The 14119-nt window shown below is 40.9% G+C and overlaps 1 protein-coding gene across 1 annotated transcript in view; it reads left to right on the top strand.

The window, feature by feature from the left end:
• Positions 1 to 6230: 6230 nt before the first annotated feature.
• The window catches only part of LOC132144921 (cysteine-rich motor neuron 1 protein-like), a 44227-nt gene continuing 36338 nt past the window's right edge, over positions 6231 to 14119 (top strand). The window contains exon 1 of the mRNA XM_059555506.1: positions 6231 to 6768. Within this exon, the coding sequence (XP_059411489.1) occupies positions 6468 to 6768 (301 nt within the window). The 5' untranslated portion in view covers positions 6231 to 6467. The remainder of the gene's footprint in view (positions 6769 to 14119) is intronic.

The raw sequence follows: 14119 nt of genomic DNA, 5'->3' as shown, positions 1-14119 counted from the left end.
ATTGTGTGAAAGTGCTTTCACAATAACTGACATATCTAGGTCAGATTTAACATTCATTTGCACTGTTTTTGACCAATATATCAGGACGTATTGTCATTTCACTGTGGAACGCCTTTTGCTTTTAATGTCCTATTGTGTCTTTACTCCAGCCTTCATCAGCAGTGCTGGGTAGATTACATCTAATCTAGATGACATAATCAGATTCCAAAAATTGTATTTAATTCAATTATATTACATTTCGAAATGCAGTTTGTTACTGATGATGTAACTGCATAACATTCACACAATAACATTAAATGACAAGTCACATCATTTCAACACTGCATCAGTTTCTGATGAACACATTCATTTCTGTCCGAAGCATGGCTCGTTTTGTTATTTAATCATGCACTGGAAGGCTTTTGTCTTTCAAACACATTAGAATGCACACATTTGTTTTATTTTGTTATTAACATGTAATGCAGGCATTTATAAACTGTTGATGTTTTTATAAAACCTCTTCTTTCATCTTCAAGTAACCCCTTGAGATTTGTTATGGATTACGTTAATAACTAATGTTTTTCGCGTGCAATTTGGAATCAGTGACGGACAGCACAATCTTCCAGCTCTGATCATCACACTATTAGATTCACAACAGTTTTGGATAAAAATAAACTATGATGCAGAAACTGTGTGTGCTGCAATCTGAGCATAAACCACATAACATCCACAAACTTGAGTCAGGGATATTTTTGATTGAATCACACATGATGAGCACCAGGGGGCGTCACAGACACACTTACTTTACAATTTGATCTTTAATTTGCAAAGTCTTCACACTGTGGGATCAATGAGGTAGATGCTAGTTTCATGCTGTTTCTGGTAGTTTGCATTGATTTAATTACTAGTTTAAAGCTTCTTTTGCTAGTTTTAAAGGGGTTTTTGGGTAGCCTATCTGTCATTGAGTCTTAGTCAAAAGTTTTTCAGGTTGTTTGCACATAAAAGCATCCTAAATCTCATGCTTTTGAACCTGGCTTCATGAATAACGTGAGTTTTGCACAGGTTTATCTGCAGACGCAGGATCATCAGCTGGTAAAGTGCTGGTTTCACCTGAAGACACTAATTACAGAAGGTTTTCACTGCCCTCAAACGAGCCGGATGGCATTCCTGGAGCAGATGGAAGCGCGGCTGTAAATCCGCTGAGTTACCTGAGGCTGATTCCTAAGCTTCGAGCTGCAAAATGAGCTTGAATGATCCTCACACATTCACTAAAGCATCCGCTCATCTCAGCTTTCCCCAGCGTTTCTCCAATACACATCGGAATTTGTGCCTTGAAAGATGTTGAGATACTGAGAGGACCACTTAACGTTCCTCGAGTGTGAGGCGAAGGACGAGGACAGACACTTCAAAACGTCAAACAGGCCGAGTTCAGGCAAAACATGATGCTTTACTTTCCTTCTACTGCGGTAAATCATTCAAAGAGTTCAATCTGAGCTCTACAGTCTGTAGTCATGGATTTTTAACAGTGCACACCACATTCAATGGCTCCGAATTTCCCACATTCCATTGCAAATGTTTATAAAGCTGCAAGAAAGCTATATGTTGTGTATATATATCTAGTTGTGCCTATACATTCACATACTCAGATACTAACATGTATTAAGAATGTTTCTTCTTGGATTGAACGTTTCATTCTATCGGTTTGAAAACGTTCTGAGAACGTTACATTTGAATGTTCTCTCAATGTTTCAAACACCCATTTCTTATTTTTTTATTTTAAGAATTTTTTTCTTGTTTATTGTGAACGTTAGGAGAACATTCCATTTTTTTTTATAAAAAAAAATAAATAAAAATTACAATACATTTTTTTAATGTATTAAGAATATTTCTTCTTGATTATACAAAAGTTAGAGGATCATTTTTGAAAATGTTAAAAGAATGTTACATTTCAGCATTCTCTTAACATTTAAAACTGTTTTTTATTTTTATATTTAAAGAACATTTTTTTCTTGGTTATGCAAACGTTAGCGAAATGCATTCAAAATGTCCAATTTTTTTATGCATTAAGAAAATTTCTTCTTGGTTATACGAACTATTCGTCTATTATTGTTCTATTATTCAAACCTACTGATTTTACTGAAAAACACTCTTCATCATAGTTCTGATATCATACAAATTACATCCTAAGGAAGATCTGAGAACATTGTGCTAAGAATTTACAAGAATGTACAGTATATCAAATATTAATAATGTCATAAGAACATCCAATAAACATTATATTAGGCATGATTAATGGTCTTAACCATTAAAGAAAGTTATGGAAAGATCTGATAGCGGTTATTTTCTTAATAATAACTCAAGTTATGAATCATTCACTATAAGTCAGTCGAGTCAGTCACTAAACTACTATTGATTATTGAACAGAATGCTGATTAATAAATGCATTTTTATCCAAAGCGGCTTATAAAAGAAGAGCAAATTTTCTTAATACACAATGCCAGATTTATAAGACAAATAGATTAGGAAGCAAGATAAAGAAGATGCAACGTGCAATTTTATTGTTGTTTTGCATGCAATGCAAGTTTATTTGATTTCACCAGCACATCTTTTTCCAGTTTTTGCAACTTAAAAACCAGTCAAGAGCTCTGATGCATCGTCGTTTCTGAGTCCCAGTATATAGATCGAATCTCTCTGAACTGTGATGTGGTGCCTGTTTATAAAAACACCAGCAACAGATTGACTTGCGTACAGCGCCGTGAAGCTGCTCAGAGTCAGGCCGGAGACAGGAAAACAGCAGCACTCTTTCCCATGAAGAGCAGTGATTGATGTGATGTTTGTCGTGTGAATGTTTAGCCTTCAAAGAGAGATTTTACAAGAGAAATGAAGATCACTATCAGTGTCTTTCAACTCTCTGACCTCTACACCACAGCTTCTTCAGCTGATTGAGTTTGTCACATAATCTTCCGTTCTCCTTCAGCCCACGAAACACAAGAGCTCACACCTAACAAAGCCTTGTTTATGACCTCTTCGTTGGTGAGAAACGCGGTGGGAAGACGGCGGTTGTTTTTCTCGGAGTGAGAGCGAAGCTATTTCTGTGTGAGTTTTTCCTGCTTGCACAATCTCCTGGCACACATGCCACTGCACTGGGGGTAAACGCCTGAGATTTATGGGTGAATGTTTCAATTAAAACTCTGCTTGACAATGAGAAACCACAGCACTGCACGGCTTTCAATCAGAGACCAAATAACAATAATTCACCTGAAGAAATCATGATAGATGTAGCTTGCATTGCATTTGGATTTGTTCACAATAGCACACAGCTGCCTATGTTTGAAGTATGGATACAGTATGTGCATAAAATAACAAGAGGTGCAATATAACATGCAATAAGTGACTTTTGCATTTGTCTTTTTGCATTTGTATTTGTCTTCTAAATGCATAAACGTAAATGTAAATAATCAGAGCTAACTGCATGGGAACACTGTATCCCATAATGCAATGTGCTCAGCTTCAAATATTAAGACATCAAACCGTAAAATGACCATTTATTTCACAGATAACTGATTATTTAGAAAAACCAATCCCTCAAGCTATAAAGACAAGCCTCTGTTTCGTTAGTAATTTTTGCATATTTTAGGCCTATTTAGTGCATGATAATATGAATAGATTTTAATTATAACATTTTGTCTACTGCAACATCATTGATATTCTATTATGATTTTTGTTAATAGGTCTTACTTTTATATTTTCTATTTTTTTTTATTTTAATTTAGTTGATTGTTTGTTTGTTATTTTGTCTAAATAGTTTTTAATCCGTTTTAGTTTATTTTGTTTTCCATTTTTAGTAACCAGAATGAGAAATGTAGCTGAAATAAAATTTGCATAAATAAAATAATGTAAAATGTTTATTTTAATTTTAAATTGTATTCATTTTATGCTTTACACAAATAAATACAAAATAAATTTCACTTATTTTATACTGATTTTATTTCTGCTACATTTCTCATTTTTTTGCTTAAATAAAATGTATATAAAATAAAATAGTCAAATTTTCATTCTCATTTTAAATTTTATTTATGCTGCACATAAATACAAAATAAATTTCACTTATTTTTATAATCATTTTATTTCAGCTACATTGCTCATTTTTGTAGCTTTAAAAAAACTTGTATAAAATAAATTACATTTAAAATGAAAATCAAACACAATTAATGTAGAATTTATGTACTGTATAAGTCATTTTCGAGCTTAATGACCACAGATTTATTTAGAAAACTGTGTTTATCCTTCAAAGGTGACATGTGTTTGGACGTCGTGCTCTTTCTCCTGAACCTCGTCAAGTCGTGACACGCGTGAACAGACGTCTCTGTGAGCTTCTGCTCTGTGATTCCTCATCAGTTTTCTGCTCCAAAACAGTTCATCCGATCGCTAGTAAAGTAAAACTGACAACTGACTCAGTAAACAGCACTCAAATGTATAAAAGTCAAAGAACACAGAGAGCTGAATAAACCTCTCGAGTCAAGTCACCTTTATTTATATAGTGCTTTTAACAGGACAATAGTGTGTCAATATTGCAGAAGGACAACAGTAAACACTCAATGTCCAGTTAAAGAGTTCATCATTGAACTCAGTGATGTCATCATCAGCTCAGTTCAGTTTAAATAGTGTCTGTGCAATCATATGCAAGTCGATGATATCGCTGTAAATGCAGTGTCCCCAACTAAGCCAGCCAGAGGAACCAAACTCCATCGGTGACAGAATGGAGGAAAAACCTTGGGAGAAACCAGGCTCAGGGGTCAGGGGTCAGGGGTCAGTTCTCCTCTGACCAGATGAAACCAGCAGTTGCTGCAGCAAAGTCAGATTGTGCAGAGGACTCAACTGAGAAGACATTGTCCTCTGTTATTCCTCCACAACAGGCTCCTGTGCTCTCTGACCCCATGACCTCTGACACAGAGATGGAAACTTGACCCTTGTCATCATCAGCGCAGAGGTCAGAGGTTATTTGTATGTGTGAGACGGATGTCTCTATCTGTGCCGTAACACTCCTGATAACCGGCCGTCTGTCAGGCGCAGGTGATGTGTCCGTGAGACGAGCTGATGGACGCTGGGACAGCGTGTGTGTGTGTGTGTGTGTGTGTGTGTGTGTGTGTGTGGAAGCGTCTCCTCTCGTCTCCTCTCAATGTGAAGTGCTGTTGGACTCGCACTCAAATAGCTCAAATCCTCAACTTATCTCAGTACAAGAGCTACAAAACTTCTGATGGAAACTCTAAGTTAAAAATTCTCTTCCTCTAGATCAGGTGACTTTACTTTCAAAACACAGATTTTCCAGTGGACATATATGACTGATGCATTCATACATATATATATATATATGATTTCTAATGTTTCTTGAGTAGTAAATCATCATATTATTCTTATTTCTGAAGATCATGTGACACTGAAGACTGATACAAATAGTAAAAATACTTCACAATATTACTGCGTTATTTTTTCTGATCTTATCTCATTGATCTGAGCTTATGCACTTCAGTTTTTAAGTGATTAAGACATTATGTGTGGATAATTTTAGCAATTATCACTCAAAAACTGAGACTTCAAAGATGCCTATGATCAATCCGTTTCTAAAAAGAAATACAAAGCCTGTGCTAACTGAAAGGAAATAAGCAACTGAAAGATTTATAAGCAAGTTTCTGGAGGCCAGTCATTTTTAACCGGAGTAACAAGGTGGGGGGAAAAGTCCCAAAAGAGTACAATAGTTATTCTTTTTTGGGAAGTTTTTAAAACCCTGCGCAAGAAAAAGTCAAAATGTTAAGTTGCATTTTCAGAGCCACAAAAAAGCATTGTGTGACAAGGACAAGACCTGAAATCCTGTCATGATCAGACAGATGCTACAGGAATGAATGAACACACGAGTGAATGTCCAAGTGTGCGCTTCAGGGAATCTGACCTGAACTTCTTCTGATGGAGGAGAGGAAAAGTTTAGGAAACACACTTCATGATGTTCATGTCATCATTCATCACTGCTGATGTTCACACCTAAACCAGAGACTCTCTGAGAACGCTTCAAAGTGACTTAAAGTGTGAAACACTGATTATAACTGAAATGAAAACAATACTCTACTGATAAAGAGACATTCGCCTGTATTTCTGCTGCGCTTCTCGCTGCTTGTGATTGGCCGAGCTCCGCGTCAATCATCGGCAGGGGGCGTGGCTCTGAAGTCTCTCTCCCTGTAACGCGTGTTTGAGACTCAGTTTGAGTGTCAGTGATTCAGAGCCACGGACAGTCATCACAATCACTGTTAACAGCTTCACCAGCACATTTCGCTCACTGGAATCCTGTGTCATTCCCAGCGAGGATCGTAGAGCTGAAAGTCTGTGGGAAGTTTGTTGAACACTGTATTTCAAGAGTCTCGTTTTGGATTTATTTGGATTTGCGCGTCCGCACCTTTACGTTCGAGACTCTGTGAACTTCATCAAAGCGCGTCACAATGTGTCACCAGAGTTTGTTGTGGCTTTTCAGTGTGTTGGGCTTCTGCGCTCGGGCGCTCGGGGCTCGTGAGTGCGCACCGTGCGCGCTGCGCTCGTGCCCGGTCGTCAGCGCGCTCGAGTGTGGTTCGGCCCGGGTTCTGGCCCGTGACCCGTGCGGCTGCTGCGAGCAGTGCTCTCGGCTGGAGCTCGAGCTGTGCGGCGGCCCGGACTGGACCCTGGGCTCCTGCGGATCCGGACTCACCTGCGCGGCGCTCGGCGGGACCGGACCGGCGCGCGCACCTGAGGCAGGTGTCTGCAGAGGTCAGTGACTCGACTTCATGACACTGAATGCATGTTTCCGAAGCATATACGACCACCCATGACGATGAGGATGGTCGTGGGTCTTTTGCAGTGTTTGGAAATGTTTCTCTAGTTTGGCTTCTTGCGCATCGCCTCGTGATTGATTGATGTGGTCAGATGATTCTGTACGGAGTTGGTCACTGCGACAGTACCATAGTTAAGCAATATGTACTATCATATTGATTGATATGTACTATAGCAAATCATACTACAAGAATGGCAGGCTAAAACCATGGTATTTCCTTAATTACATGTCCAAAATAATTTAGTATTGCCATTGTATAGGTCAAAAAAAATAAAAGCATGTTATTTGCCAAAGTATATACGAAATGCTATAATTTTCCAATGGTACATGTCCCAAAAACATGGTATTTGCTATAGTATGTCCAAAATGCTATAGTATGTCAACGGTGCATGTCTAAAAACATGATATTGTCATAATTCATTGTTCAAAATACTATAGTATTGCCAAGGTGCATGTCCAGAAAACTTGGTATTTGCCATCGTATGTCTAAAATACTATAGTATTGCCATAATATATGTCGGAAAACATGGTATTGCCATAGTTACTTTTACAAAATACAACAACAACAAAAAAATCGTGGCAATGCCATATCCAGAAAATAATACCATGGTACTTTTGGTACTTTTTAGTTAGTTTACATTCATTTTGATTCCCATTTTTTACCATGAGGTTTATAATGTCCAAGTTGTGAAGCAATCGAGAATAATCAAGTTACTGATCTGATTTGCTCCGTTAATGTGAATCTAGGTTTAGCATTCCAGTCTAAACTCTCCTTCAGCTTGTAACTCAATGATTTAGTAATGATGCTGATGTAACTGCACGAGATGATTTGGCTCACGACTGACTGCAGTGTCCTGTGATTTGATCTATGATGTGATGTTAGGCTCCGGTCCAAGGGTTTAGTCAGGAGAAGGTCATAATGGCAGGCTGGAGGAGCTGGACTTTCTTCAGGTCTAAACACTTGGATTGAGTGAAAGCAGAAGTCGGTCTGTGGGAAGGTTCCGGAGCTCAATTAGCCCTCGTCTTCATCTTCCTCCTGTGGGGTCTGTGATTCATCCTTGATTGGCTTTTAATTACTGTGCAGTGTTGGGGTTAATTCCTTCACAAATGATCCAGGCTTAATGGATGCTGTGATTGAGTTTGTCTACGGTTGAACGTGCCTCGATCCTGAAATCAAGATCTGAGAGCCAGAAATAAAAATCTTAAAGTCATTTTGTAGCTGGTGCTTTTCAGATTCAGTGTGGTAAATTTTCAGAGTGTGATCTTGGGAAATAATTGCAGATGTCGTTTGAGCATCTAAAAAATTTCAGGTTAAGTAATGATTGTCATTTTCCACTGATTAACCAGCATCTCTTTAGCATAGTAATTCATGATTGTCATCACGTTAATTACCTCTCCCCACCATTAGCAAAGAAATAAATGAGGCTATTTATATTCTGGCATGGCTGAAGGCAAATGGAAGACAAAATGAAAAGAGCTTGTTGAATATTGTATATCGGTCTTTTTTGGGGTACATCCATTTGTCATATGCTCTTGAAAATAAAAGTTCTGGTCACTTATGGTTGCATGAAGAACCTTTAACATCCATACAACTTTTCCACTGCAAAAGCTGTTCATTACATTATTAAAATGTTCTTTAAAAGTTCTTCAACACTCTTAAAAATAAAGGTCGCATTTGAGGTTTTCACAATAACGCCATAGAAGAACCATCTTTTGTGAAAGAGGTTTTCTTATTAAAAACATTTTAATAATCTAAAAGATGATTTTTCCACTACAAAGAACCTTTTTTATTTTATTTTATTTTAGAATAGAAAGGTTCTATGGATGTTATTTTTGCCTTTATCTTTAAGAGTGTAGATTTTGTTTGTATACTGTCAGAATATTTTCAATGCATTTTTGGATTTGTTGGACACAAAAAATAATTATAATTTTCTGCAGTTTATTCTGTTTTATAAACAAAGCCTTTAAATATGCTAATTAACAACTCTACATCATCAGTACTGCATATTTAAAGCCACAGTGTGTTATTTCAACACAACTAGAGTCTCCAAACAGAATAATGAGTGTTCTCGAACAGGTTTCCCAAACACTGGTCCAGTATGAATGCATCTTAGCAGTTCAATCACTGTCAGACCAAACGGCCGTTTAGTCTTCTTGACTTTCAGACGTCTCAGAGACTTCCTCTGAGCTCAGTCCCTGATGTCAGGACGCCAAGAAAAACTTTTTATTACAGACTAATCTGCATTCAGCAAGTACGTTTCTGGGGAAAATCATAGTGCATAGTACCATGTCCAGAAGACCTTTGATAATACCATGGTACTTTTTATTAGTGAAAAAACCTTTACAATTATTTGGATTCCCATTTTGTTATTTTAATTTCCATTTTGTATAAAAACCTTTTTCAAAATACTATAGTATTCCCCTCAAAAATACTCTTGTGTTGCCATAGTACAACTCCAAAAAAGATGGTATTGCCCCCAAAATACTCTAGTATTATCATGGAACATGTTCTAAAACATAGTATTGACCTCAAAATACTATAGTGTTGCCATGGTGCATGTCCAAAAACATGCTATATGTCCCAAAAAATATGTATATATGTATATAGTATACACTCTTACCTTTCATTTGAGTGCCAATATGTAGCTGGGATGTTTATAATGTCCAATTGTCAAGTAATCCAAAAATAGACTTTTAAAGGACTTTGCCCAGCTGAGACGGGAAAGTAAGTTTGCCGTGTTTATTCATCCTTCTGGATTTTTTAGTTTGATCCAGACTTTGTTTGGTAAACCTGTGCAGATAAACACAAACCGCTCTCTGATCAGTAGGCGTCGTGAACAGATGTGCTTCGTGGATGCCAGTGTTTAGGGTCGTGTGAAAATATGAAAATATCCTCGCAGGAAGTATTCAAGTGGAAAAGACGTTGGCTGAGCGGATCATTCTGAGGTGACAGGAAATAATAGGGAAAGTTTTGGCAGGGTGTCCAACGGCTGGTTTGAAAAGCCTGTTTGTGATCGAGCTGTCTGTGTGAGAAGAACCGTGACATGGGCTTCCACAAACGGGACGTTTCTGTGCCAAGTGCACCAATATTTGGCTGCTTTGGTTTCAGTGCTCAGTCATGTCTAAAAATGAGGTTACTGTACTTGCCGGTTTGGGCCTCATAATTAAAAAAAAATCGTTATACCTCAATTGACAGTGAGCTCAGTCAACGACAGTGAGATCAATAGGAAAGTTGATTTCCACATCTACTCTCTCTGTAGGTCTGTTTTTATTTCTCCTCAATACTAAATAGAAATCTCTACCCCAAAATACTATAGTGTCTCCATGGTGCATCTCCGAAAGCATGGTATTGCCCCCAAGATACTATAGCGTCGCCATGGTGCATGTCCAAAAGCATGGTATTGCCCCCAAGATACTATAGCGTCGCCATGGTGCATGTCCAAAAGCATGGCATTGTCCCCAAAATACTATAGCGTCGCCACGGTGCATGTCCAAAACCATGGAATTGCCCCCAAAATACTATAGCGTCGCCACAGTGCATGTCCAAAAGCATGGCATTGCCCCCAAAATACTATAGCGTCGCCACAGTGCATGTCCAAAAGCATGGCATTGCCCCCAAAATACTATAGCGTCGCCACGGTGCATGTCCAAAAGCATGGCATTGTCCCCAAAAAACTATAGCGTCTCCACGGTGCATGTCCAAAAGCATGGCATTGTCCCCAAAATACTATAGCGTCGCCACGGTGCATGTCCAAAAGCATGGCATTGCCCCCAAAATACTATAGCGTCGCCACAGTGCATGTCCAAAAGCATGACATATCCCCCAAAAAACTATAGCATCGCCACGGTACATGTCCAAAAGCATGGCATTCCCCCCAAAATACTATAGCGTCGCCATGGTGCATGTCCAAAAGCATGGCATGACCCCCAAAATACTATAGCGTCTCCACGGTGCATGTCCAAAAGCTAGGCATTGCCCCCAAAATACTATAGCGTCACCATGGTGCATGTCCAACGGCATGGTATTGCCCCCAAAATACTATAGCGTCGCCACGGTGCATGTCCAAAAGCATGGCATTGCCCCCAAAGTACTATAGCAATGCCACGGTGCATGTCCAAAAGCATGGCATTGCCCCCAAAAAACTATAATGGCGCCTCAGTGCATGTCCAAAAGCATGGCATTGCCCCCAATAACTATAGCGTCGCCACGGTGCATATCCAAAAGCATGGCATTGCCCCCAAAATACTATAGCGGCGCCACGGCGCATGTCCAAAAGCATGGCATTGCCCCCAAAATACTATAGCGTCTCCACGGTGCATGTCCAAAAGCATGGCATTGCCCCCAAAAAACAATAGCGTCTCCACGGTGCATGTCCAAAAGCATGGCATTGCCCCCAAAATACTATAGCGTTGCCACGGCGCGTGTCCAAAAACATGGCAATGCCCCCAAAAAACTATAGCGTCGCCACGGTACATGTCCAAAAGCATGGCATTGCCCCCAAAATACTATAGCGTCGCCATGGTGCATGTCCAAAAAGCATGACATTGCCCCCAAAAAACTATAGCGTTTCCATGGTGCATGTCCAAAAGCATGGCATTCCCCGCAAAATACTATAGCGTCACCATGGTGCATGTCCAAAAGCATGGCATGACCCCCAAAGTACTATAGCGTCTCCACAGTGCATGTCCAAAAGCATGGCATTGCCCCCAAAAAACTATAGCGTCGCAACGGTGCATGTCCAAAATCATGGCATTGCCCCAAAAAAACTATAGCGTCGCAACGGTGCATGTCCAAAAATGGTAAATGGTAAATGGACTGCATTTATATAGCGCTTTCAACAGACCACATGGCCATCCAAAGCGCTTTACAAGTTGCCTCACATTCACCCATTCACACACACATTCACACACCGACTGCGGTGTCTGCCATTCAAGGCGCCATCCAGCTCGTCGGGAGCAGGTGGGGTTAGGTGTCTTGCTCAAGGACACCTCGACACTTGGTCAGGTGGAGCCGGGGATCGAACCACCAACCTTCCGGTTTGTAGACAACCTACATGAACCACTGAGCCACTGCCGCCCCAGAAAAAGCATGACATGACCCCCAATAACTATAGCGTCGCCACGGTGCATGTCCAAAAGCATGGCATTGCCCCCAAAAAACTATAGCGTCTCCACGGTGCATGTCCAACAGCATGGCATTGCCCCCAAAATACTATAGCGTCGCAACAGTGCATGTCCAAAAGCATGGCATTGCCCCCAAAAAACTATAGCGTCGCAACAGTGCATGTCCAAAAGCATGGCATTGCCCCCAATAACTATAGCGTCGCCACGGTGCATGTCCAAAAGCATGGCATTGCCCCCAAAATACTATAGCGTCTCCACGGTGCATGTCCAAAAGCATGGCATTGCCCACAAAATACTATAGCGTCTCCACGGTGCATGTCCAAAAGCATGGCATTGCCCCCAAAATACTATAGCGTCTCCACGGTGCATGTCCAAAAGCATGGCATTGCCCCCAAAAAACTATAGCGTCGCAACAGTGCATGTCCAAAAGCATGGCATTGCCCTCAATAACTATAGCGTCGCCACGGTGCATGTCCAAAAGCATGGCATTGCCCCCAAAATACTATAGCGTCGCCACGGTGCATGTCCAAAAGTATGGCATTGCCACCAAAAAACTATAGCGTCGCCACGGTGCATGTCCAAAAGCATGGCATTGCCCCCAAAATACTATAGCGTCTCCACGGTGCATGTCCAAAAGCATGGCATTGCCCCCAAAATACTATAGCGTCTCCACGGTGCATGTCCAAAAGCATGGCATTGCCCCCAAAAAACTATAGCGTCGCAACAGTCATGTCCAAAAGCATGGCATTGCCCCCAAAATACTATAGCGTCTCCACGGTGCATGTCCAAAAGCATGGCATTGCTCCCAAAATACTATAGCGTCTCCACGGTGCATGTCCAAAAGCATGGCATTGCTCCCAAAAAACTATAGCATCGCATCAGTGCATGTCCAAAAGCATGGCATTGCCCCCAATAACTATAGCGTCGCCACGGTGCATGTCCAAAAGCATGGCATTGCCCCCAAAATACTATAGCATCGCCACGGTGTATGTCCAAAAGTATGGCATTGCCACCAAAATACTATAGCGTCGCCACGGTGCATGTCCAAAAGCATGGCATTGCCCCCAAAATACAATAGAGTCTCCACGGTGCATGTCCAAAAGCATGGCATTGTCCCCAAAATACTATAGCGTCTCCACGGTGCATGTCCAAAAGCATGGCATTGCCCCCAAAAAACTATAGCGTCGCAACAGTGCATGTCCAAAAGCATGGCATTGCCCCCAATAACTATAGCGTCGCCACGGTGCATGTCCAAAAGCATGGCATTGTCCCCAAAATACTATAGCGTCTCCACGGTGCATGTCCAAAAGCATGGCATTGCCCCCAAAATACTATAGCGTCGCCACGGTGAATGTCCAAAAGTATGGCATTGCCACCAAAAAACTATAGCGTCGCCACAGTGCATGTCCAAAAGCATGGCATTCCCCCCAAAATACTATAGCGTCTCCACGGTGCATGTCCAAAAGCATGGCATTGCCCCCAAAATACTATAGCGTCGCCACGGTGCATGTCCAAAAGTATGGCATTGCCACCAAAATACTATAGCGTCTCCACGGTGCATGTCCAAAAGCATGGCATTGCCCCCAAAAAACTATAGCGTCTCCACGGTGCATGTCCAAAAGCATGGATGTCCCCCTAAAAAACTATAGCGTCGCAACAGTGCATGTCCAAAAGCATGGCATTGCCCCCAATAACTATAGCGTCGCCACGGTGCATGTCCAAAAGCATGGCATTGCCCCCAAAATACTATAGCGTCTCCACGGTGCATGTCCAAAAGCATGGCTTTGCCCCCAAAATACTACAGCGTCTCCACGGTGCATGTCCAAAAGCATGGCATTGCCCCCAAAAAACTATAGCGTCGCAACAGTGCATGTCCAAAAGCATGGCATTGCCCCCAAAAAACTATAGCATTCTCCATGGTGCATGTCCAAAAGTATGGCATTCCCCCCAAAATACTATAGCGTCGCCATTGTGCATGTCCAAAAGCATGGCATTCCCCCCAAAATACTATAGCGTCGCCATGGTGCATGTCCAAAAGCATGGCATTCCCCCCAAAATACTATAGCGTCGCCATTGTGCATGTCCAAAAGCATGGCATTCCCCCCAAAATACTATAGCGTCGCCACGGTGCATGTCCAAAAGCATGGCATTGCCCCCAAAAAA

The sequence above is a fragment of the Carassius carassius genome, chromosome 8, assembly GCF_963082965.1.
Source record: "Carassius carassius chromosome 8, fCarCar2.1, whole genome shotgun sequence".
NCBI lineage: Eukaryota > Metazoa > Chordata > Actinopteri > Cypriniformes > Cyprinidae > Carassius > Carassius carassius.
The sequence above is the reverse complement of the archived record's forward strand: the minus strand, read 5'-3'. Positions and strand labels throughout refer to the sequence as shown.